This window comes from Dermacentor variabilis, chromosome 5, assembly GCF_050947875.1.
Source record: "Dermacentor variabilis isolate Ectoservices chromosome 5, ASM5094787v1, whole genome shotgun sequence".
NCBI classification, from domain to species: Eukaryota; Metazoa; Arthropoda; class Arachnida; order Ixodida; family Ixodidae; genus Dermacentor; species Dermacentor variabilis.
In genome coordinates this window covers 64,126,629-64,154,029 of record NC_134572.1, presented here as the reverse complement: position 1 = coordinate 64,154,029, position 27,401 = coordinate 64,126,629, and the positions used below count along the sequence as shown (strand labels likewise).

Sequence of the window (27,401 nt, the reverse complement as noted above, 5' to 3'; positions counted from 1 at the left end):
TCTTCTGAGTTTTTTTCCAGTAAAAGTTTTCTATGCTAAATTTTGACCTCTGAGGCTTCTCTGTTGTTGCTGGATCTGTTTGAGTCAGAACTAGGCTTTCTTTCGTGCCAAAGTTATCCCTAATAACGTCACTGGTGTACCGCAGCGCATCGTCTCCTTCGGAGATGTTGTCTTCATCCCTTCTAACCGTTTGCAAATTTTCAGTTGGAGCTCCGAGTGTTCTTACATCGTTCCAGAATCTTTATGATGCGCCTTTGTCTTTTTTGTGAATGTCACGCACCCGACGTTCACTTGCGAATCTAATTTTCTCTTTCACGAGCTGATTAGCCACTCTTTTCTCTTCTCGGTAGTTGTTCCATCTAAGGAGAACCTCTTCTTCTTGTAATCCCAACTTTTTGGCTTCTAGATTATCCCTAGACGCCTGCTTACGCTCTTCAATAGCTTGCTTTATTTTCTTGTTCCAACACTTATGTGGTTCCCTCTTTCCAATCCAACAATTCATTTGCCGTGTCTTATCACCTCCTGCATAACGTACGTCTACCAGTTCCTTATATTCCCAGACTATTGCAGGAACCGCCTCCATTTTCTTCTCTGTGTGTCTTTTTTAGTTCTGTTTTTGCGACCTTTTCATTTATTTTTAGGAATTCTGTTACTAATGGTTCGTGTTTTGCGTTAGTATCCCTCCCGAATTTTGAGGTTAAACGTTTATGATCGCTACCCAGGCTATTTTTTCTATGCTCATGTATCATCATCTGCTCTAGTTCATTGTAGACCATTCCTGAGACTAAGGCGTAGTCGATACATGACTGCCTGTTTCTTTATTGCAACGTTGCCTGTCCGTGACACTTTTTACTCTTGTAAACTGCCATAAGGTTTTCATCGCACAGATACAGCACTATAGATAGCCGTTGTAATCAATATATATCCGTCTAAATCCTCCATGTGCGCCACCCATATCTCCCGCTAATACCACCTGGCCTGATTTCTTGAACCCATTAATATCGCTTCTAATGCAATCAACCAATTCTTAATTTAGAGCGCAGCTGTTAGGCGCCCGTTCCTGGGTTGAGCGTCGGCGTCCCTCGGCGTAACCGAGCCCGTGCCATTGCTTACGCGTTCTTCATCGTTTTCCTCCACAGCTGGTTACGATGCCGCTCCTCATTTGTGACATTAATTGAGGCTGCTTCTTCTTCTTCATCATCATCATCATCGTAATCATCATCATCATCATGCCAGCGTTCCTTTTGCGAATGCGCTCAGGGCACTGCCCCACTGCCCGTCGGTGCTGCGATTTCGGTCTTTCATTCTTTGCCTCATTATATCGTCAAGTGAAATTTACATGTACACAGCTGCGCTCAAATTTCGCATTAGGGATTATCGTAATCGTCAGACATTTTTCACCTCTGCTATCACTACCTGTACATAGGTGAGCTACTCTCCAAGCCATGTTATTTCACAGCGGAGTTCCCCCAGGATTGTGTCCGTGTGCCGACACAAAACTCGAGTCTTGTCCTCCGGCGTCTGCGTCAGACGCCACCTGCCGTTTTCGTCTCCAGTTTTTCGCGAGTGCTCTGTAGCTCTCATCATAGAGTTTCCTACAAAATATGTAATTTTTGTAGGAAACTCTATGGCTCTCAGTCCAATGTGGCTATCTTGGAAAAAATTATACTGAAATTGGCCGCTAAGATGACTCTATAATTACCCCTAGTTTCACTTGCTCGTAACAATTAGTTCACAGTGACGTGGTAAACGTTGCAGAATTCCCGTCTGTTGTCAATACAGGGTCCTGGATATTTGGCTGCGCGTGTTCAAAAAAAGATTTTGCGCTCACCGCTGCACTGTTCTTGCTCAAATGTTGCATAGCGATCACATTTTGGCGTCGACTTCGTTTAGTATAACACTTGGCACGATTAGTTGCCTGTTTATTAAGACAAAAATGGAAAAATGATTTCGTCTATGGGAAAAATGGAGTCTGAAAAGCGTGCCCTGGCACAGACTTGTGTCGCCACCTTTCATCTGCAGAAAGCAGCGTTTCAGTGAGGGCTGCCACGTCTTTCCTGCTCCTGGAACAGGCGATTGCCATCCCTGAAACGCTGCTTTCTGCAGATGACAGCAGGTACGTGGCGACACGAGTTTATGCTTGCGCCGCCGCGGCAGCAGCTCGCATCCCCATAAGTGCAGGCAAATTTCCACTTTTTTTTCTTCTGCTGAAAAAAAAAAGAATATTAGTCTTGCTTTTGTAATGAAGCAATCAATTCTTGTTTTTTTTTGGCAACGTCTTTTATGACGCATACTTTCGTGTCTTACGATAATATTCCGGTGGTGTTTGCGTCGGTTAAAAAAGACTCATTTTCAGGAAAAATATTGCACATGACCTATTGCGTTTTACTCAAGCACCTAAAATTTTTCATGACAAATCGCAGGTGATTGTGCGCCAAGGTTGGAACAGTTGACATGAAATCACCCAGACTCAAAACTTGGGTTTCTTTTTCCCCGTTTACCAAAATTTTTGTTTAAGAAATCAATGATGTAATAAAAATATATACTCCCTACAGTCGGCAGATTACATTTATCTTTGCTCTGGTCTAACTAAATGAGAAAAAAAGAGTCTTTCTTGGCAAACCCTACCCCTACCCCTACCCTACATATTTTGATGAGGTTTGTTGCATATCAATGTTATATGCTAGAAACTTTAAGATGGGATTTTCAATTTATGCCTTCAATGTATTTATAAAAATTCACGAAAATTTCTAAATTAAAAGAAAACTCAACTGCCAAGTTTACAACTCTGTAGCTCAACCATAAAGAACCTCAATTTCGTAAACTGCACTTAATAATACACGTAGGCGAACAAAATTGTATGTATTATACACGGCTCTGAAATATACCTCTTACTTTAAGTATGATCTGAAAGCTCTAACAGATGCAGTTGACAAAAAAGCGATCCCTATTTTTTGGTGCAAGCGTTACGGTTTCGCAAACTTCCATGTCCAAAATCAAAGTTCTGTTTACCACAGCTGCCAGAATTTAACTTTCTCTCGTAAATGCAACAAATCTAATTCGAATCGGACCTGCCTTTGCTTAATGGGAGTATTTTTTTTTTCAGCGCTTTAGTGCATGTGCATAGAGAAATCGAGGTTGACCATGACCATTATTTATTCAAATTAAAACTTCCTCTTAAGCCATATGTCACATACATCGGCAGGCCAGGCTGCGTTGTGCGGCAGCGTATATAAGACTCACCTTGAAAAGCCAGCTGCATCGATTCCACAGAGACTGAGACTGCGAGACCACCACACACAGATTAAAATTATTGTTCTTTCTTTTCCTTTTATTTCGAAAAAGGCTTAACAAGTCTTAAGACAGAGCTGTAACAACCGCTCGCTGAACGAGAGAATGTATGAAAAGACGCTGAATTATGGGTGAAAGTCGATCACACGGAAAGAACTTGCAAACTCGTTCCAACTACTCTGCGCTTTCGTCTATAGAAGACTCCTATGGTTTGAACTGTATATATATATATATGTATGTATATATCTATAGATAAATAAACGGCGAAAAAAACGTGCGCTCATCTTTTCGCTTTCTTCCCCCTCCCCCAGTCTTCGCCAGCAAGTTCTTCCCTTCACATGACTTGCATCATTGTCGAGAACTCAGCGACAGTGTCCGCGCAAAAGAATTTTCACAATGCCCGCATCACAACACAAACCGCGGCTATCGCGGCAATCTGTCGGCGTCGATGAAACTTCACAGCATAGTGATAGCTATAAGGACAGTGGGACAAAGAAGCACTTGGTATTACAGGCAAAGCCGCGGTCTTCATGCTTTCAGTAAACTTCCACTTCCTCCATGCGCTGATGGTTAGGAAGCAACATTTCACGTCCATGCATAACAAACACGTATCTTTATTTTATTTCTTTTAAACGTTGTGACGCTCAGCGCATGTGATGCGGTGCTTCTAAAACACCTAAAACTCAGAATTTGACAATAGTGAAAACTTGACCTGTTTACTGTTGACCATCACTGGACATAGCAAAACGTGCATGTGCATATATCATGCATGCATCACACGTTTTATGCCACAGGGCAAACTCTCGAGAAAAGAAAAAAAGGAAAAGAAGAAGAAACTGAATCTAAGGGTAGTAAGGCTTTCTACCTATATTTTTTGCCTTGCTTTTTAATTTTTAATTTTTAATTTTTAATTAAACGTCCTGAATTTACATTGAGCAGAGTATCACGTGTTATACGAGGCTCACATTACATCGTTAAAAGATCCTGAAGAACTTTTGTTGGCCTTTTTGCCATGGTTAGGTCTCTCTAAATCGTTCGACTCTGCTGATGCGTCAGGACATGCTTCCGGGACATCATTCACGTTAAAAGTCTCAATTTGTAGACTTTTTTGCACACGGAAGAACGAAGTGTTCAAAAAGGCGTCAGCGAAATTAAGAAAAAAGAAAAAAAAGGGAGAAGGGATTGCGAAAGAGAGAGAAAATGTGTAGGACAAACTGAGCCCAAAATCAAAGCAGACATCGAGTGGAGGCCACTCATCGTGGCGAGCATATTCAGGATATCCCACCTAATTTGAAGTTTACCAAGCCAAACACCAACACAACGGTTCAAATGGGCGTTTAAATCACCGCGGAAAAGACTAGAAAGGAGTGTCACGTGACAATTTTGACGGCTGGTCATAAGTATACAAAGGAAAGGCCCACGGGAAATAGGCCCTCACCAGTTGACCGGCAAGCGGTGATCTTCAGCCGCCGAGCGCACGCAGAGTATGGGGAAGGGTAGGTGGCGAGGGCCGACTGTGATAAGTGCGTCACTAAAGGCTGCCACAGGCCAGACAATGTGCCTCGAGAGTTCCGGCAGCCATGGAGGGCCTATTTCCCAAAAGCCAACGCGCAGGTGGGCCTCGAAGGGAGGGAGGGGCGGTGTCAGAGGAGGTTGTCTTGCCGGAGCTAGATGCCTGAAGTCATGCTCCCTCCTAGCTTTTTTTCTTTTCTCCTCCGTGGTCTATATGACCAACACGAGGTCTGTCGAGATAAACCTTGGGTCACTTCGACGCCGCCAAGCCACCCTTCTTTCTCTTTCTCTCTCGAGGGAATCCTCACCAGCACGTCCGTACGGCGTTCATGTTGACCGAAAGGAAAACGTGCGAAAGGTGAACGGGGACACCAGAAGGCCTTCGCGCTTTCAGCTGTGACATCGCGTTCTAAGCCCAAGAGCCGACAGGTTTCGATGATGATGATGATTATAATAATAATAATTTTTATTGGCATCCCCTTTGAAACGGAGCGACGACAAATAGTCGCCTAGCCTGCTTGAGCTACATCAATTGCAGTCTACCATTTAGCCTATCTTTCCGTGGATTTTTGTCTCTTCATCAGAACCTCCATTTCTATGTTGTACAGTTACCTATACCTGTAACAACCCCGACTCCATTGACTTTTTTTTTTTTCACTAGTGCTTCAAGCGTTTCTTGCTTATCTCGTCTGCTGACCAGTAAAGAACGCGAGCGACGCCTCGTGCGGTCGTCTTTACTGCACAGCTCGGTTTCCGGCGGTAGAGCGAACCTTCCCTGATGATGTCGCGCTTATAGAGAAGAGGCTTCCTGCTGTGTACAGGAGTCGTTCATTGTGCCGGCCACTTCGGCACCGTGCGCGCTTGCAATTGCAATAGGAAATGAGAAGGACGCTTAAAAGGAAATAAATTTCTAATATAGAAACAAAACCTGCGAAACCGACGAGACATGCTCCAGGGCCTCTTAACGTCGCGGACGTAAACATTTTGTTCTGCGAGCCACGGCATAGAATGGTGGACGAACGCATCGCTTCCAAGGCAGTACGTTATGTTGCGAGGAAACCGAGCGCACAATTTCAAGACGTGACATTACGCCTCCTCCCCCTCCTCCCACCTTCAAAAAAAAAAAAAAGAAAGAAAGAAAGAAGACCCGCCAGGCAAAGGAAGATGGGTGATACACGTTTTGCGAAGATGCGTCAGAGACGTATACTATACATGAGAAGAGTTGAAAAGCAAGAAAGAAGAAAAAAAATAGAAGGACACAGATATTTCCGCTCTGCGAACTGCGAGAACGTCATACGCTTTACCAAGATCCGCACACACACTGTTTGCGAACGTTCGTTCAATTCGTTCAACGCTGTCGCCGAAATAAAACGCGGTTATCGGCGTACGAATATACAGCATTCAACGAGAGTTGAATTCACTGCCTGACAGGATGAAGGAACGCTGAACTAGCGCGCGGTATAGGGTGTCTGCGCGGTAAACACGCATCTCTTCTGTTGTGTAATCTGCACTTTCCTTTTCTGTTGTGTCTGGATCGAGCCGCCGAACTCCATAATATTCTCACCTACTTATTTCCTTCTTCCCGTTCTCGAACTGTTTCTTGCAAGTTTCAACAAAGCTTTCTTTGTGCAGCTGGAACAGGCAGACCAAGTTTACATAATCCGAACGCGCAAAAAAGGACAAAAAAATATATACATATAATGTTCATCTTTGCGTCACGAAAACTTGCTCGCACGAGGTACAGTACACCGAGGGAATCCCGCGGAAAACGAATTTTCCGGGGGCGCGCATGAAACGGACCATACATAATATATCCCGGCTTTGAACGGACAAGATGCGTCTCAGCAGATAATACTTTCAAGCACACTGCGGAAAGAAAAGCAAGCAAACATTGCCGAAACGCGTATGCGCTGAAATCCGCGCAGACAGACTGTCGCGTATCGATGAGTCTACACAGTCTGTACGCACTTCGTAACCACCCCCTGTTCTTGCCCGCATTAGGAGTCACTGCATCAACGTAAACTCACATGCAGAGACAGTCAACCAATGTATCACATGATTCCGTGAACACTATACATATGCATACAAGGAAAAGCGTTGCCCGATGCAGACGAATTACTACGATGTTGTGCCGCAGAAGTTTAACCGAGAACCGGGTGTATTATACATACAGCTCTTGGGTGCGCTCGACGCCTGATTTCACAAAGCAAGAGAGCGCAGCCGTTAAAACTTATTTCGCACCGGTTGTGATTATTGCTCTGTTTTCTTGAGATCTCGTGAGAACTTGGCAATGACTGCTATAGAATCAGTATTAGCTCTCGAAGGCTATATTTTTTTTTCTGAGTTTTCCTCGCTTTTAACGCGGGAGAGTGCTTAAACCTTGCCGGCTCCGAGGAGGCGTCTCACTAAAGACGTTGTGCCAATATAACGTGCGCAGCCTCATCGAGCGTGCATGCATGGCGAATGAAATGCTAAAGATAAATAAACAAACAAATAAATAAATAATAAAGAAGCTCGTTGCGCTGCTTTATTCGAGAGGTGGAATATTTGATTTGAAAGACTATTAGGACAACGTGCACTGTATAACCTGACTCACTTTCAATTGCGCGCGCACACACACATACGCACACACGCTCCTGTCTACATGCTAATGAGTTCGCGATTATTGAAGCTCTGGTGAACAGCAGCAGGCCAAGAAATGGTATGCGCGTCGAAAAAACACAACCGAGTTCGAAGGGCGGTGCAGCTTTCGCGTCGAGTTCGCAATCTTTCATAAATATTATACTATAATTCCTATAATGCGTTCAACATTTCGTCCCTAGCGGATTCTACGTCACCCTAGAATACACTTAGCATTTGTTGGCGTCCTATTATAGAGTGCAAGGCAGCCGCTGCGCTTGTTCCGCTTCCCGAACAGCACTGCTGTAGCCGCCATTAGTTAGATAAGATCAGAGCATGCCTATGATTAAGCTGTGCTCCCGAGCGCGCTCACAGCTCTATCAGAACACTGGCAGAAAAATAACGAATAATTGATTTAAAATGGGTTGAGAGGTACGGCCGCAGACGTACGCTAGAGTACCGAATGACGTAGACGCCAAAAGCAGCGCTTGTAGTGACATCTTGTGGAGCTCCGCTCAGCCCAAAGCGTGCATAACTTTTACTGCAGTGACCAACCATATTTAGTTCATCTACTGCCGTTGATGCATCGGTATAGCAATCAGGAAGGTGCTTTGTATTCTTTGTTGTGTTGAGACAGAGGCCTTTCTGGCGCTGTCACAAGATGTCGATGCCAACAGGTGCTGTTGCCAGCGGATGCGCCTTCCGGTACTTCGGTGTACCTCACCCCCGCTGGTACGTCTTACTGCGTTAAAGCTCTCTAATAAATACCGGGCATATGTGAGCCAGTCATATATATATATATATATATATATATATATATATATATATATATGTATGCATAATGCTATGCTTACGGCGTATGGTTCATTTAGTCTGAAATCGAAAAAGTTATCTTTTTTTCTTTTCTTTTTCGGAACAAATGTTATTATAGTATTTGCACAAGTTTGTATCAAGTCACTAAATGCATTGCAGTCTAGGAAAAGACAAGATTAACTTCAACTAGCATTTAATATTAGCTTCCGTATAGCACGTATGCAGCCAACTGGCTAAAGCCTACGCCTTTTGCAAGTGCGCCCCCCCTCCTCTTCCCCCCTCCCCCCGCCACCAGACATCATAATTTCGTCATAAGTTCTTCGTCATAAAAGAGGGAAGTATCAAATGTAGCTCCGAAAGCTCGGACGACAACTTTACGTTTCTACGGTTGCAAAATGCAAACCTCCAGCATCTCTAAAGACTACGAATTGGCCTATACGGCCTCTACACAGTATATAGGGATATTATGTAAAAAGAGTGAGTGTGGTATATTTTTTTTCCTGCCAGAGAATATTAAAAAGGTAAATCCACTTGGACGAGTTGGAGGCGTTCGATCGAGAGGCCTGTCGCCGGCTTCGCGTCGTTCCAGGACGTTATAGTTGTCTCCTGTTTTTTTTTAATTATTCTTTTCCGTCGAGAATAACGAACTGTGCGCGCCTACTGCAGCTCGTTGAACGGCGGTAATGAAGTGGCCGCGACGACGAGATGGCTACAGTCATCGTTTACATGGAAGGATTGACTTCGACTCCTGACGTGTGCTTGGGAGCGCGCACGAGTTATACATGCAATAATAGCAGCGAAGATGGCAGGGAGGGAACTAACGCAAACGTAGGCACCAAATGAAATGCACTATAGGCATCACAGCCTGCAATATTTAGTGGTGAGAGCCTCATAGTGATACAGCTCGCTACCGATTTATTGGATAGACACACCCGTTGCACCATGTATCGCCACTGTCGCCTTTGACAGCAGACTGTACCAGATCGTCATCAGCATGCCTTGTTTGCTGACGGCGCCGTTAACATACGTAAATTAACGATTTCGTCCAGGACACTCTTTTTTTTTTTCGACTGCGCTCAAGATCGGCGTACTTCGACAAGCGTTCACGGTGGATCAAGTATACGATGGACTATCCCAAGCCGTCTGTCAATCGTATGACAGTGAATCTCGGTAAATTATATGATCGCCCGTCGAGAAGTGGGTAGCCTCTAACACCACTAAAAGTTAAGTACTTGATATCTCAAGCTAGAGACTGCTCACTGTGGACGATCCAGTTTTGATGTTCTGTTCCCCATGGGGCGACACTAGACGAAAGTGGAAGCCACGAAACGTACGGATGAATTAACGTTGGAGCCCTGTCGGCTGCGATAATGATCAGCGTTCTTGTCGCCATATCACGCCAGTAGCCGTAAGTTTGACACACTCGAAACCATATTTGCGCAAGCCACAAAACGTGTATTGTTAAAAGGACCGATGAGACTGTGCCGGATGCAGTGAAATTCACGTATGCTTTTGTTGCCACAAAATTCCCTGTCGGCCGTTAGACCAGAGGCGGATCATTGGGATACCATATGATATTGATACTCAGTTTGGTTCGTAACGGTTTTGGACTTCTAAGCAGCAATTTATTTCAACGTGTCCAATTTAGCGCTGGTATGGCTACCTAAAAGAGGGACAAAGCTATGTAACGTAGTAACAAGCAACCCGAAGTGGTCACGTGCAAACGGGGTTTCAATTTCAATTTCGTGCCTGTCGACAGAGACAAGCCGATCGATCTGCGAGCCCTATGCAGTCTCTGCCGTCAAGTCGATCGGTGCCAAGACGCGGAAGATCGGCAAGAGTTTGTTCTCAAGCAACTCGTCTATATGGTTTCATAGACTGGGAGGACGCGTCACATTGCTGGCACGGGATCTGTACATGCTATAGGGAAAGGCATTTCGGTCGAAACCAAACAAGTTCGGCCTTTGCAGAGGACATCAAGCCGCTGCTGTCTCCCATCCGAGACAGTGCAGTAACATGCGTGTCTGCGTCAACTAACATTGCGCCCGAAGCGAGGTTGTGTATGTGTGCACACCAGGAACGCATTTCATTGGTGCGATGGCGTGGTTATGTTACATGGTACGGTTCACGGCGTGCTTTTTCTTCTCCCATACGAAAGCGAGCTGTATTTCGGGGCCCTATAGCATCTGCACAGAGACGGACAGATGGAGCCTCGTCAACGAAACGCATTTGACTTGAGCAGAGTTTGTACTATGTGAACATTACTCAATCGCTGAGGAAGGTTACGTGTTTGCCCGGTAACGGTGCTACCGCTCTGGTGGGAACATGTTGCCCGTGTCCCAGAGAAACACGAAAACAACAACTAAAACAATAAGAACAATGCAAATGTGAAAATGCGGTAGTAACGATTGAAATGGAGCAGAGTCAACGCATACAGCCACGGACGAAAGAAAGTCGCCTCTCTAGAAGTGACTTCGGGGAGGGTACGCAAGGGTGGAGACGAAAGTGAAGCGGTGAAGCCGCGCATGACCACGACGACGATGCGGACGCCGCGACGACTGCACTCGATGCAGCTGAAACGAGTGAAGTGGTGACTATGGTTAGTATAACCTCACTGAAGAAAGAAACAAAAGAAACAAATGTATGTACAAATGTGTATAGTGTCGTCGACCTTGATTTCTTTACAGGAGAATGAGAACACCCTACGAGTACGCTACCTGATTGACTATAAGGCATGGCCATAGCACCCTAATGTATATACACATCCGAAAAAGAATGAAAACAAAGCAAACGGCCTCCTCTGTATATATGACAGGCAACTGCATAATAACAATTAACTTGCCGCCCACCCTTCTACAGAGCGCTGCGCATCGCGCGTTCTATATCCAATGACGCCCCTAGCATACCGGCTGGTGACTGCGTAGGCTAAGAGGCTTTCCTGGGTGTGTGTATATATACAGCGTGCGTCGCTGATTTGATACCACTGCCGCTGATGGAAAAGCTGGATGCAATCGAAAAGTGCTTTCAGAACACTGCAATTCCGCCGCATTGTCAAATTCTGCAATGACGGCATTTTAAGCCAACCGGAGAGGCCGTATCAGCCCTCTGGGCCAATCAGACCTGACAAAATGGCGAATTGGACAAACATGGCGGAAGTCGACAATGTCCGGGTTAGCACGGCAGAACACAAGTGCAATGCCAAAGCATCAGTCCGCCGTTTTATTCGGAAACGAACAATATCGTCGGACGCGAACACGAACGTTCGATTAGGTGGCACTGCGTTAAGACGTTTAACTGTGAGCGTTTTCCCCCCCTTCTCATTGTACGAAAAAGATGGATGCAATGTATTCGCGCTCCGGCATTAAGAAGGTTATACGATTCTGCTTGTTTGCAAGAGATAAAGCGTCCAACGCGAACGCGACTGCTCCAGCAGATTCTGCGTCAACTGCAGTCGCCATGCTGTGTTGACACGTGGACCGCACGTTTCCGCCTTTTTTCTTATTGCTTCTGAAGGAAATAGCCTCCGACATTTGGTGTCACAGAAATATTATGTTTCATATGTCATAGTCATTTCACAGAGTGCAAGAGTGGTGATGGCATTTATGCCGACAAGTCTGCTATTATCGCGACTACCACACAGCGAGACCGCCATTTAAAGTGTGCAGTCGTTCTCAAAAGTAAGAATATACTTTGCATGTTACGAATGACGCAAGAGGCGCCTGTCGATAGACTTTGCTACCAGTCGCTTCTTTCCAGCGAAACAACGTTAACATCAGTGTGTTTTGTTTGTTTATTTCTTTTACGGCAATGTTTACCTCTGAGTCGACAACGCCTTTCTCTTTAACTAAACATCGAAGCTCTCGTACGGCAATGCTCCGTACGACGCCCTACTTTTGTCTGTGCACTTTTTAGGGCTAGCTCATCGACACTGATGAATCGCCAATGTTGATGTTAAATCCTTAAATTTGCAGCAGTAAACTTGCAAGCCAAATTCTTCTTATTTTTGGCATAGTTCTAATCGAATGCAAGAAGACACGAGCTGTACAGAAAGCGATAACGGTTGAGGCATCAAAAGTCAGCGTATTGCGCGAAATTAATAGGCAGCTCGTGCGTCCGCATTGATTTTTGCATAAGACACTGGAATGTAGTCATTCCGTAGCTTGCATTTTCACCAGACTTAGACTCCAACGGTGCGATATTTGACAATGCCTTATCGCGTAGCTGCTGCGAAAGAAGGCCTTTTAATATCTTGCATATCACTGTGAATGACAGTGGCTCGCGAACGCCGACCGTATTCAATTCTTAAACGACTTGAACTTCGGCATGTGGTTAACTTCGGACTTATTTTGTAGTCCTGAACGAGCTGCTCTGATATGTATTTGGTCGCAAAGTAACACTGCTTTCCTACAGGTAAACTTCTTTCCATCTTCGCTACGTCGGCTTGTCAAGAACCTCAATATCTTGAAGAGATGAGTGCTTGGCCTATGCCTCAAAATACATGAAGTGATAGCACGGGTGTTACGATATGAAATACTGAGCGTAGCGTGGAAAAGTAGATAATTTGTCTAATTGCTGACGTAATTTGCGCCGTTCTGACTGCATATTCAGTGTTAGTGCGGCCAAACCATCTTGCGTTTAAAGAATCACGCAAATGGGCAGTCTGAGCAGGTATTTTTTTTATATATTTTCTTCTTTTGTGAGCGTCTGTAAGCTTATAAGTGGCCTTCGCGTCTAAAAGGCAAATCAGCACTCTCCGAGCGCGCACCAACCATAAATGTGTTGTGAGACAAAGCAGGATATAAAATTTATCTCCGCAAATATTCTTAATAGACAAACTGGAGTGCGATAGTATTTCCTATAGCGTGAGCGGAATGTCTCTTCGTTAACACCAAGTTGTCACCTCACCAAGCTGTCACCAAGCCCACGGGTCAAGGCTCTGTGCACGTTTATTTATCTGGGCAGCCGGAATCCACGGGATCGCCTTTCGAGTGGCTACGCGAATAGCTCTCGCACTATCATATTGCACAACCACAGATGAAGATTATAAACCCCTTTGACTCTGGGTAAAACTTTTGCTATCACACGCATTTCCTCACTCTCATCAGAATTCCATCGAAAAGGAGCACCAAGCTTTTCTATCCTGAGCAATTTCCTATACCTACCTTATATTTTATAACTTTCGTACGATGCCTACCTTTTGTACAAGTCTGTCTTTCGGGGGAGGCAGTTAGACATGTGCGTAGCAAGTTTTTATGAAGCCCAGCACTCGTACAGCTTCGACTATTCACTGCAAGAGCACAATAGTAAGGAAGTTGAGCGTAAATAGTAAAGTATACCCGGGCGCATATGTTACTAAAGCTTTTGCTAAAGAACGGTAAGAACACCAATGTCTAGTAACAATCAGTGAGGCAAAACTTGAAGAAAAGGAATTACACGATAAAACTAGGGTATATGCTGGTTCAAGATCGCTGCCTCCGTGAACATACTATTTATTTTTGCACATGGGAACCATACCGGTAAACTCGAAAACCGCTTTGACCTCTTGCAAGAGGTAACAATTAACGCGATAACATTGTTTTCTGTGGGCATATCGCCCAGCGTGGGAGCCTTGCTGTTGCTGATGTGCCCAACAATGCGACGTGTAAGGATACTGCTGTCACTCAAATCGCCACACGCGATACGAATCCTGCTCATCGCTAAAGCCAGAGAAACTTTTGCGCGCCTCACTGCCGTTTCACAACAACCTCATAGCACACGACGTGCGACAATCGAGACTGCGGTGAATGCGAAGTGAACAGCCGACATATCGAACAGCATCGCCGTGATGAACCGCAGACTATGGCAAGGCCGTCACGATCCCTTGGAATATAATGAGTATTTATATACGAGCAACCTACACATCCGACGCAACTTAGGCGCACCCAACTCATCACTTACACTCTTCACAAGTGATACTGGACCGCCAAACGCCGCCGCCGCCGCCGCGCTAAGCTATGCGTGCGCGACGCTAGCCATGCCATTTCTGCCAAGTGAGTTCGTTCTAACCTCGCGAAGCCTTGACGCCAATCTTCAAGGGATTCACGGACGATAGTCCGTTGAGTCCTACAACGATATTCCCACAACAAGCACGGGCCGGGAACACTTCCTCGCTTCCAATGTTTCCGTCGGCGATACCAACGCATTCAAATGAAACATTTATTAACGAATTTATTTAACTGCGCTGCTCTGCAAAAGTCAACTTCGTTTTCCTTACTACCCACTCGTCCCTGTAATACATCGGCCCGGAAACGATACAGATGGAATGAAATGAATGCTTGGAAAGTTTAACATAGTACCAACAAGGTTTCTGCAAAGGTCTTTTTTTTTTCTTGCTTGATTGCCTCGTATCATACAAAGAATCCAGATTAAAAATTTTGCTTAAGTTGGTGTTCTATCACCCGCAGTTTTCACACAACAGATTAAGATGGGGTAGGGACGCTTGGCCTGTGTTTACTTTTGAACAATTTTCTGCTGAATTTCTGTTGATTTTCCATCACCTTCTACGGAACTTCCTTAAAGGTATCTGCGGAACGTGGAGTGGCCATCATCGCTAATGGTCAGACAGCGCTCCATACAGATTCTGTATTGACAGCGATCCTCTGGCAAGACATCGGACACCCGTTCCGTATTTCCTGCAAAACAAGCATTGGCCACTTCGGTATCGACTCGCCGACCGAATGGGCTATGCCGCGAAATGCGAAGGGCCCACAAAACGAACAGAATGCCGACGAGGCCAATTACGATGACGACTACAAGAAAGTGGCCGGTCCACTTAACCGGTGCATCTGGATAAATATGGACGTACTCTTTGATGAGGACATCAGCACAACAGACTCACTTCGCGTAAATTCCTTTTTCCGATGGAGGCGCGGGCGGCGGTTCAGCGCAAGGCGGGGGTCCAGATGAGGACAACACACATGAGTATCAGGGCGAGGTAGCGGTATAGTTTTTATCGGTAAGTTGGCCTGCGATTAAATAGCGTATCCTGCAGGATCTGTCGTAACTTCATCTATGACAGCGCTATCCGAAGTATAGATTTCATTTGTGGCGCGCCCTGGTGGCATTTCCTGGAATGAATAAGCCGCGCGATGTGGGCTAACATGTACAACGAGGCCCCCACCCTCTTACGGGTACAGCCAGATACAACCTCTTGGCTATAACACTACATTTTTCAAGTTAGTTGAAATTCCGAACTAGAGCAGGGTATGGCGTTTAAAAGGTATATAACATGGCCCAGCAAGAGTCTTGAGAACAGCGGTCCATTTCTCTATTCCAAGCTTAGAGCAAAAAGGTATCGCTATATTTGAGAACGTGTTCTAACGGCGCTGGCAACGTGTTTCCTAGGTGGTACAGCTTGTTTCAGCGGTAACCGCGAGCTTATTTCTATATAAAAGAAGAAAAAATAATTTTGCATGCTGTCACGATTGCAAGTAGCTGATGTAATTTAACATGATTGTTCTTTTTCCTTCTTTCTTCTTCTTCTTTTTTTCTTCTTTTTCTTTCTTCTTTTTGATCTCAGAATAGGTATTGTTAAATGAACAGCTATTCCGTGTATTCGTAAACGCAAACACGAAAGATAAGTTTAGGATGACTATACAAGACAAAAAAACATTGTCGATTAACTAGTCCGCGTGAATACATTACTGCTGTATTTAAACTTTATCTTTACGTGCTTTTTTAACCATTGGTACGCGATAATACATCTATGTACCTTTTAGATATAGCCAGCTACTTCAAAGAAACATTATTTCTGTGTGTGTTCTCGTACATTATCGAACGGAGTTCCCGCCAGAAAACGACTATCATTCGCATCCTACAGCCAAGATATATATCGGCGACTTTTCCGACGATCACGTGACAGGAAACGAAGAAACTAATTCCACTTATGAAGGTCAATCATGAATATATACTGTCATAACGTATAATGTAAATTTGTGGAAAACTTTGAAATCATTCCTTTACTGACTGGAGCGGTGGACCGAGGGCGTACATCAATCCAGAAACAAGCCTTAAATCGCTCTCCGCTTACTATAGTCGATAAAACTGAACATTATCTGCAAGAATAGTCAATTGCGTTGTATCCCGAATAAATATCAAAATATACAAGAGCGTAACGGTGTATCACGCTTAGACTCACTCGCATCACATCAGCGGGCATGTCGCAGAAGGAAGTGTCACTGTTTGATAAACATGGCAGCACCATGTAGTTTTTTTTTCCTTTTTGTAAACCCACAAAGTAATGCCTGAGAGTACGACAGCGGCATCCTCTTTAGGTTTCTGCGGAGGGGCTAGCAAATACTTGTCGCCCTGCTCTACGCATTCGCTTCTCGTGGCGTATACAAACCACGGGGTTTTATTTTTTTTTCTATTCTTTTACTTTCAGTGCCAAAAATCGCTAATCGTTTCCCCGTAGTTCGCGACGACAAAGAACACGAAACTTTTTTTTTTCTTTAGAATTTCGCGCGCCCGCCTCGAGGAGCCCTCGATGTGGGAAACACCGTTACGCTCTTCAAAGTAGCAAAGTTTCAGTCAGCAAATCTCATCTGGTTCAGACATTTCCGATCGAAAAGTAAGAATAGAGGAAAGATTACAACGCTCCGAGTTTGATCAGCTACCTCGCCGCTCCAAGGCTCTCGGCGAGAACACCTCGCGTTGGATAAGTTAGAACGACATCTGGTGCTTGTCGCAACGCATATCTGACTGGACGTAGTCGGCTTGAAGTTGCTGCCGTGGCGCCTGCGCACGTGGCCGCAGCCACGTGGCCAGGCTGGTGCTCAGGTGGCACACACCAAGGCCGCGCTGAACCTGCAGACCGGGGCCCGAAGTTTCACCGTGCCAGCCCTCAAGTCGGCGCAGGCCTAAAGATGTGCGCATGCGCACACACTGGCGCGAGGCTGTCCCAGGCGTCTACAAACAATAGTGGACGGTGCAAGCCACCTCTGTCACTCTCACTCTCTCTCATACTCGACTCCGCGCTGGTACGGCGTTCGTGGTGGTGGTTGTGGCCGGTTATCACCTCGTGCAGCGAGGACCAGTCGACACAGCGAGGCCTAGGAAGTCCTCAGCCTCGCACGGGCCTCTGCGGTCGACGTGGAAGGTGAGACGAAGGGCGGCGGTGCGGCAGACGTCATCAGCCGCTGCACGGCCGCCAGCAACAGCAGCAGCAGCAGCAGGACGAGTGAGGATGCCGCGCTGTTCGTCGGCGTCGGGGCCGAGTTGCAGGCGTCACTCTCACAGAAACACATGTGGCCGCCGCCGCCGGATTCGTACATGCACACGTGGTCCACTAGAAACATGTTGATCTGCAGCCGCTCGGTGCATGTCCGCCGCACCTCCTGGTCCTCTGCGGGCGAGGCAACAGAAAACGGCGTCAAGGAGTGTTAGGGAACCGTTGAACGTCAGGGCCCGTATTCGCAAGAATTCTCTTGTCACGATCGAGCGCCAAGCGGCAATCGTGAGGAAATCACAAACCGATACACCAGAAAACTACATTTTACATTCTCAGGTGACGCTTAATAGATACACACCCACCAATTCACTCGATTATCTACATAATGCACTAAATTATCAGCATGTGGAACTGAGAAAGATTCCCTTTCTTCACTATTTTTCAGACCGCCTGTTTTGACACGAATCAAACAGCGGAACCACCACAATATCACTTGACTCTCTTCACTGAGGTAGGGTCTCACGGGAATTGGGTCTGCAAAGTGGCAACCAAACAGTAAAGCTGATCTGTGGCCGCGAGAGTGTGACAAATAAATTGATAACAAAGCAGAAGTGTCACATTTTCGGAAGTATTGCATATACTATGTGCCTATTTGGTCCGATGTAATGCTATACGTAACGTGCATGTTGCAGTTCATTCGTGAAGATGCATGCCCATGTTCCTTGACTTTTTATATACACGCTATCTTGCTCCACACCAGTTGCTATATTGCATAACATGTACTAACCACATAATAACTGTCAGATGCCAAGCGCCAAGCTTAACTATTTCCGTTGCCATCCTGTGCTACCTGTTACCATAAATGTTTGATTCTCAAGGGCGTTGATCAGAAGTGATCTTTTGACTAGAAGTCATAGCACTAGGTGTGAGCGCGTATAATAAGGTTAATGTAGAACACGCCGACATGCCTGATGGGCATTAAGCTTAATGTCTAAAAGCAGTGCATTACACTGAGTGGTCATCAGCTACATTTGGGATGCCTAACAACCCTCATTCCTACAACTTAACTTGCTTGCATCCCACCATCCCGACAACCGCGCTTACCCACTACCCACCATGACCACCAATGGGCACGCCCGTAACCCTCCATTCCCATCACGCGGTCAGTCCACTACATTAATTCACTATTACGCTGGGCGCCTGATTCCGCCATGTCCACTATGTGCCGTTTTCCAACAGAGCAAGCACTATTTCTTTGGACTACAGGCTCAAACGCTCAAATGTGGAGCATACCCTAATAACATACACACTTTCTAGCAATGCCCAGCCACGCAACACGCAAGAAGATAGCATATCAATAAGATACACCCCCCCCCCCCCCTGCAGCTGTAACTCCGGGGAAGAATGGATCGCCCCTCGGCGAGGGGCTAAGCCACTGGCTCTGAAAACCCTTAGTCACCTCCATAGAAGAATTTCTCTAAGAAAATGGCGAAAGAGTCAATGCACGGACATTGTGACTACTAATGAACGTTTATTTTCTCTGTCTTTTGCACGTAGTGCTGTTTGTGATTGCCCGACGCCAAGGCGAGCCGTCTTGACATCACGCCAGTCGCCGAATCACTGACGGGTGCCCGAACATGCGCGAGAGTAATTTCTATGAATACAGGCCCAGATTTTCTCCTGAGGTATCCCTTGTTTTCCGCGAGGTAGCCCATATTTGGGAAGCCTTGTGGAGAGGAGAAAATTGATTAGAAAAAAGGCAAAGAGGTCGGCCTGGGCTTGTATGATCTGGCCTGCTACTCCGCACAGGAAAAAAAGGAAAAGGGAACAGAAAATAACGATGAATGATGATAAAGAGGACAAGAGGAAGGGATGCGTATACACGATAACCACGTAAAAAAGTGGTTTCCCCAAAGTCTCGGAGCCTAGAGCGATGCTCTTCAAATAGTCTATAACAGCCCCTGTAGCTGTTGTTGCTACTGTGCTCAAACGGTGCCTGTGCATTATGGGAAAAAAATGTGTTGACAAGAGTTACTATATACATAACAGATACAGTAACGCTAGGTTAGACAGCCCCACACCGCAGGCCAACAGCCTACCTTTTGTGCCCTTGACACATACGTTAGCTGACGGCCTATTATGCAGTTTTAGCAATAAGCCTCGAATATATTTTCTTTTGTATATTTATTGATGACTGTTATAACAGTGTTACACGGGTACTCTCGATAGCGATCGAGCTCGACGGGATCGAACTTCCTTTTTTTTTTTCTGTCCTGATTGGCTCCTTTGCACAGGCACGCAGAAGGGAGCCAATGGGGCTCGCAAATTTCGATCGTGTTATGTTTGAACGCCCTTTGCAAGCGTGTGCGTGACATGGGTGCAAGTTGTGCTTCGATGCTCTAGTGCTATTAGCGAGCGTGTCATTCGTGAAGCGTATATGTGTAATTGCGATTCGAATTTAACGTCAAAGACCACCACCACCACCACCACCACCACCACCACCACCACCACCACCACCACTACCACCACCACCATCATCATCATCATCATCATCATCATCATCATTTACCCTGTCCTGCGCCGACTGATTCGAACTAGCACCCGCGAATTTCCTAATTTCATCGCCCCACCTAGTCTTCTGCCGTCCTCGACTGTGCTTCCCTTCTCTTGGTGCGCATTCGGTAACCCTAATGGTCCAACGGCTATCTAACCTGCGCATTACATGACCTGCCCAGCTCCATTTTCTTTCTCTTAATGTCAATTAGAATATCGGCTATACCCGCTTGCTTTCTGATCCAAACCGTTCTCTTCCTGTCTCTTAACGTTATGCCTAGCATTCTTCGTTCCATCGCTCTTTGCGATGGAACGTGAAGAATGTCAAGGCGAAAATATAATACAACAGTGTGTTCATTGACGAAACTTTCCTTACGTAAGTGGCTTCGGTGATTCTTGTTCTTTCTTCTTTCTCCTTGTTGGTGTGCTGATCGCTGTCATGAGTGACTATAGTCAATGAGGAAACGTTCTTACAAAAGAGAAACATTATGATTACGAGAAAGGAAGCTAACCTGTGATACCTCTATGAAAAAGAATCTCTCTGCTCCAAAAAAGAAACAGCAGGAAGTTCGCAGTTCACTCAGGCCTCTCGCGTCTTCCCCTTCTTTCCTTCTTTTTTTCGATGTCAAATTTATTTCGACATTCCGGCGCCGGCATCCGCGCCACTCTCAAGTGCTGCAGCGACGGAGGAAATGGAGCGTCCCTGTACACCACAGGCTTCAGAGCCAAGTCGTTGTGACGTCAGCTTTATTCTGGGTTCTCCAGCACGTCGAGGTTAACAGAGAGGCGCTGCTCAAAGAAACGTTTTTGTCCCTTGCCATGATACACAAACCGTGGCACTAAAATAAGAACAGGCTGCCGCTTTGAGCCAGAGTTTTGGACTGGGGCGCCTCGATGAAAAGTGGTGAGTAAGAAGTGGCGCAGACCGCGGGGCTACAGCACGTGGTCTCGACCGAGGATCACCGACATACACCTCGAGGCTCGCACCCGCGACCTAATAGGCCTGGTAGTGGTGACTGCCGGAATAAGTGCAGTAGTGGAGGCAGGGTTACCCGAACGCGGAGCTCACTCCACACATGTCCTGCCTCTTCGAGGAGCTAAGTGCAACTGACGGTAGTCCGGAGAAAACCACCATCAGTCACGTTTTCTTTTTGTCATTCTTAGTTCTTTGGTTTTATAAATATTTTTCTTATAGTTTGGTTACTCCAGTACTGGGCCAGTGAATACGTGCCACAGTTTATGTGCCCCATTCTTGGTCAATCCTCCAGATGAGTATGCGCCACTGCGACGCAGTGGGCATAGAATCCTTAAGTGTATTTATAGAAGTGTCGCGCTTCAGTATACGTACACTTCTCATCAAAATTCTTCCCTCAACGAGCATCACACACCGCCTTCGATCTCGTGACATCGCTTCATCGACGTCTCACATTGCGCGTCCACCTGATTTGGTGTTCGCATTTCGGCATATATCTTGTGAACGGTGAAGTCCACAAACATAAACATTGCATGACAGTAACGTTATGACCTGTTCGATGCCCGTAAATATATATAAAAAAATGCGTGAAATTAACGCAGCAGTACGCATCGCATTCAGTCGTATAGTATTAACCCTGTCACTAAAGTTTCGCTTCACATATATTTCGTCATATGCGTTAGATCTCCATAACTTTTTTGTAATAGTTTTATCGTTTTGTTATGGTCGTCGTCATCATAGACAGCGAGCAGGTTTCAATATCACTTAACTCTTTTTAGCTGTTTAGTTCATTAACCACTGTCTGGTGCACTGTGGTGCAACGTGCCTACCGCTGTTTATAACTGTCTTGACCTTCAGTGAAGAAGGCGAAGGTCTGGCGGGAGACACGAGATTGTCGCGAATCGAGTGCGCTCGCAAGTCCATATAATCAAGGAGTGAAGGCAAAGACGTGCGTGTCGTGCCCGGTCCTGGTCCTGCGGCCGCGACGTCGAAGACTTCCTTTGTCTGCTTCTCGAGTGCTCCAGAGAGAGGGATATAAGGAAGGCACGGATGTTAACCTGCCCGTCTCTACTCTCTCTCTCTCTCTCTCTCTCTCTCTCTCTCTCTCTCTCTCTCTCTCTCTCTCTCCTGTCTCTTTTCGTTCTCCCTCCGCAGGGTAGCACTGCCGCAGGGAAGCCAACCAGACTCGAGTGCTCCAAACACGCTATAGTACGTATACGCGTAGACGGCTGCTAGAACAAGAACTTCACGTACAGGTGATCCTTATCGATCTTTCTCACACTTTCTTTCACTCGCGAAACAGCAGGGACCATGGCCATCGAAAAGAGCACAGCTGACAGCGTTGAGCGAAACTGGAACGTTAATTTGAGAGCACGCGGGCATACTTAGCATGTACTCTATAGGCACCGCACTGGGGTGTTTTGCACAATGTAGTATACGCCGTTTGCGAAACTGCTTTGTGGCACTGATCGTAAGAATGTGTGTGTAGAACAGCCCGCTTTCGCCGTTTTTGTATTTGTATGCCCGTATTACCTCGTATGTGCGTCAATCCCGTGTGTGTGTGCGTTTTGTCGTATATTGAAGCTTATTTTCACTTATAATAGCCTATTATCTCATCTGTGCGCCATGCTCATCTCGGAGCACACGGAAAATTCATGTACGCTGTTATCAAGCCACATATCTGTACTTTTCATTTTAGCGCATGCTTTTTTTTTACTCTCAGGACTGGGTTTAAATTTGGATACTTTGTTTTTTTTTATTTTTCTCTTTATATGCTTAAATGATACTGATGTGCTTTATTGTGATTTTGATTACTGAGTTTTATGCGTGATTTACCTTTAGTCGGACAGTTACTTACACATGCGTTTCTTTTTTTTTATCCATTGTGAAATTGTTCACGAGCTTCCGCGTAATCTAGTGACATTGCCGCGGCTCCTGCGCATTCTCTTTCCTTTACTGATGACATCTATTTTACAATAATTAAGGTGCCCATGAGCCGAAACTGCCCAGTCATTCACACAAGTCACAAGGCTTACAGGGACTAGGATTTACCAGTGTATATTTATCTGAGCTGCACATAGTTATTTAGCTGCACCTTGTTAACGTTCGTTTTATAGATGTATATCGCTATAGGCTCCTGTATATATTTGACTATATGCGCACCTCGCTTACTATCCTTGCCTATCTGCCTGGTTGATTAGCTTAACCTGCGACGTTTCTTTCTTTATGTTATTATTTCCTTTTATCACTGATACGTGAAAAGAAGTAGCCGTATTTGTTACATTACAAAACGCTAAATGTGAATTTACTTGCGCAGACGCCTTCGCGCGCTCATACTATCCAGTTCTGAACTAACAAACCTTTCTTATGCGTTATAGAGCGTTTACTGATTGGCCGGCGTTCGGACGACCGCCACTTATAACAGCGAGTGGCGTGGTAACGAGACGAGCCAATCGCCGACAGCGCTTGAGCAAGAGTAGTTTTTACGAATTAGAATCCCGATACACACACACACACACACACACACACACACACACACACACACACACACACACACACACACACACACACACACACACACACACACACACACACACACACACACACACACACACACACACACACACACACACACACACACACACACACACACACACACACACCTCCTTCCCAGCTTTCTACCTTCCCCTTTCCGCCTCACCCAGTGTACCGTAGCAAACTTTTTTTTTGTTATGGTTAACCTCCCAGACATTTAAAAATTATGGAGTTTTACGTGCCGAAACCCCGATCTGGTTATGATGCACGCCGTAGTGGGGGGCTCCGGAAACTTGGACCACCTGGGGTTCTTTAACGTGCACCTAAATCTAAGTACACGGGTGTTTTCGCACTTCGCCCCCATCGAAATGCGACCGCCGCGGCCGGGATTCGATCCCCCGATCGACCTCGTGCTTAGCCGCCCAATACCATAGCCACTAAGCAACCACGGCGGGTTCCCAGACATATTTTTTTTCTGCTATCTCTATGCGAGGCACACAATGTCCGAGAAGCACGGAGGTCCCGATCGTAAGCACGCACGATGCGGAAGGTATAGGCTCATCGCGACCAGCGAGCGCTAATTTCTCGCCTGACTTTACACGCGCCCGCCGTTTAGACGCAGTGCCAACTTTGCCGCCAGCGCGCGCTCGCGCGTGGGTTCGGACCACACACAAACAGAGACGTACACGCGAGAGCGCACTTCCCGTTGAGCGAAGGTGTTTGTTTTTAGCCCGCGCGGCGCCTAAATGCGGCTGAGCCAGGGCCAAAGTCGCAGTGCGAGGCGCGCGCCCTATTTTTATATGTCGCGCGTCGAGCCTTGGGTGACGGGCGGCGACGCAGTCCGGACCGCGAGGTATCGCCCGGAAAGCGCACCTGGCGTTTTGTTGCCATTTTCTCGTCGAGCAGGTTGTATTCCTCTTGAGTGCGCGGTTTTACCCCAGACAGGGTGAACGTTGCCGAAGGCTGGTCCCTATAGTCGAGAGCTCTGTGGAAGCCATGAGCGTTTCTGTCAGGTCTTGTCCAGTGCGCACCGGGCGACGAAACGGGCCGTATGAGTTCTTCCTGTACTTCGGATGATGTAGTGAGCTAGTCCCGAATGGATTGAGTGTGGATGGTTGGTGTAGTGTTGAGAGGCATTGTGGTTGGGCTTTTTGTACATGTGTGTGTACGCGTACAGTAACAACGGTGTAGGTCAGGCGCTCTATATGATGAGTCGTTCAGTGGTCAAACGTGTTAACTGGGAGTGAGTTCGCGCGCCCAGGAGAAGGCAGACAACCACTGGGCTCTTGCAGCTATAGGGTCGGAGGCTAAAGGGGTTGGAGCTTGCGTCTTCTTTTTGTTTATTTTTTAATTATTTCGGATAGGGTTTTTGTGTGGAACACCATGATGCAGCCTGGTTGAGCGCAAAATATTAATTCGGTATCGTCACAGTTTCGTAATAACAGAACTGCTTTTCTTTCAGTTGTAGTTGGGTATATATACATATAGAGAGAGTAAATAATAACTGTAGTTGGACTTTCTATACATATGCTAATTTGCAGTCCCCATCAAACATGTGACTTCTTTCTCAGAACCTTCAGTAAGTCTGTCATTGAAGATGAAATAAAGCTGTCTCGTCTACAGGTGGCTAATTCACACATAGAAAGAACGAATACGCAGAGACTTGCAAGTCTGCATGGACACACACTTGTCCCTTGATTAACTGTGCAACTAAAGGGCACACGAGTCCATCCGAGCTCGCTTTCTGTGGTGGCTTCTCTGGTTCTGGATAAGAGCATTCAATCAGCGCGCATTTAACGTAGCGCTAAACTTCATCTACCTTAATAACTTGACCGTGAAGATCCTCTTCCATTGAGCATAGCATATGAGACCACTTTGATGTCCTGAACCAACTCAGCACACACCTAGCAACTCTCTCGTTCTTTCAGGTGATGACTTGTGTAAGGTTCCTGCGACGCGCCTTATAAGCTGGCCATACGCGCGTCCGTACAGCGCGTTTAGGTCTCGGTATTCGTGAGAGCTAGCTTCTCTGTAAACAGAATCTTTGTGAGGTGAAGCCTGCTTCAGTGGTTTGTTTTGTTCTGCATTATGTGTGTGTGTGTGTGCGTGTGTGCGTTGGGGGAAATGGGGGGGTTGCGTGTTCGAACAACTCCTGTTTCCACAGAGCCAGGCTTTCTCTCTCTACCCGGTCCCTTAAAGCACGGGAGGCATCACCGCCTACTCGGAGCATTAATTAACTGTAAGCCACTTATAGAGACATCTGCATGTCCCAGAAGTATCGCCGGGAATGTCCTCATTACGCGATTGTTTCAGGGACCAGCGGGCTGCGTTGCCTAAGACACCGCCTCGCACGGTAGAGCCGATCGTATACAGTGAATGCATAAAACGGCGGTGTGGTGGCGTGGGCGCATATGCGCGAAGGGAGCGGGGTCATTTCGAGTTAACTAAAGCCCGCACGCGTTCTGCTCGACCCCGAAGAGCAGTGGCTCGGCAGAACAAGCGCCTACCGGCGGGATTCAACGCATGGCTGGTTCGCGGGCGCGCTCACATGTTTCTTGTGGAGCCGAGCACGTCGGGACAGTCCGGCAGGGAGCGCTGCTGGTCACGCCTGGAGGAAGCACGCACCGCACCGCTACGCGCCTCGATTACCGCGGCACCAAAGGGTCAGAGGCGTGGTCGCTTTTGCTAAACTCAAACCGCAAAGAGATGCTGCAGAGATATGGGCCTAGAAACGGTGCGCGCACCACGCTTACAGCGCTGTAGCCCTGGCGCCATCTGGCTCTCGAATACGGCACGGCAGGAGCCGCAACGTACGCGATGGCTTGTGCTAGTACGAGGTTGCGGTGGGTCACATTTACAGATACCGCGCGTTCTTCCTCGCAGTGGCTCAAGGAGTTACCAAGCGTGTCAAGTGTACGGCAACTTGCCCAACAACTCTCGGCATGTGCGCGCCATAGGCTGGCGACCACCACTGCGCACGACCTAAATACAACGATATATATACACACTGCGGAATATGCGTGAATAGGTGCATCGACGCAAATTTCTGTAAAGAAATCTGGACATGAAACTCCGCGCTGGTGACTCGAGGAGAACAGAAAGCTTCGCGAAACAGGAGGCAGAATCTAACAGCTACGAACTGCGTGATTCGTGGCGGTACCAGAGCCGAACTGGCTCACTAGAGAGGAATTTGTACGTATAGTCAGTCCCTACAGTCGGTCCCCGTCGTCACATCTCACAACCCTATTTCTCACCCCTTCCCTAGGTGCTACAGGGAGACAAAAACAGGAAGGGTAGAGACAGGAAGCTTAGCCAGAGTGATGATGATAACGACGAGGACGAGGACGACGACGACGATGATGATGATGAGTTTCCCCTATGAGACGGGGAGGTGGCAAATAGTCACCTAACCTGCTCAAGTGTAAATGTCCGGTTAGCTGCCCTCTATTGAAAGCTCCATCAGGGCGAAGGGTAAAAGGTGGTAAAGATGAGAAAGGAAACGAAGGCAGGAAAGAAGTAAATATACGCGGAGTTGCAGGAAAGAGGGCGCAGCTCCCTGCCTTGCCTTTTCTTAAAGGTGTACAGGCAGAAAAATCTTGTCTCGTTTTTATTGGTTTGTTGGATAGCCGTTGATGCAGTAATTATGCTATGGAGCCTCAATCCCCCGAAAGCGCAAAAAACGATTACGGTACCTTCTAATGCGACAAGTTCAAACGCACGCCGACTGCAGCGCGGCTTCGGACGGGAACACGCTGTCGAAACCTAATGTGACGGTTTCGTGGTACGAGATACCATTAGCGTGTACACACACACAAACACACACAAACACACACACACACACACACACACACACACACACAGACACACACACACACACACACACACACACACACACTA

General features: G+C 46.5%; 1 protein-coding gene across 2 annotated transcripts in view; it reads right to left on the bottom strand.

Annotated features, from left to right (window-relative positions):
* Positions 1-3,298: 3,298 nt before the first annotated feature.
* The window catches only part of qvr (glycosylphosphatidylinositol-anchored protein quiver), a 60,908-nt gene continuing 36,805 nt past the window's right edge, over positions 3,299-27,401 (bottom strand). For both annotated transcript variants that reach the window (XM_075692639.1, XM_075692640.1), the window contains one exon: positions 3,299-17,617. In XM_075692639.1, the coding sequence (XP_075548754.1) occupies positions 17,325-17,617 (293 nt within the window). In that variant the 3' untranslated portion in view covers positions 3,299-17,324. The remainder of the gene's footprint in view (positions 17,618-27,401) is intronic.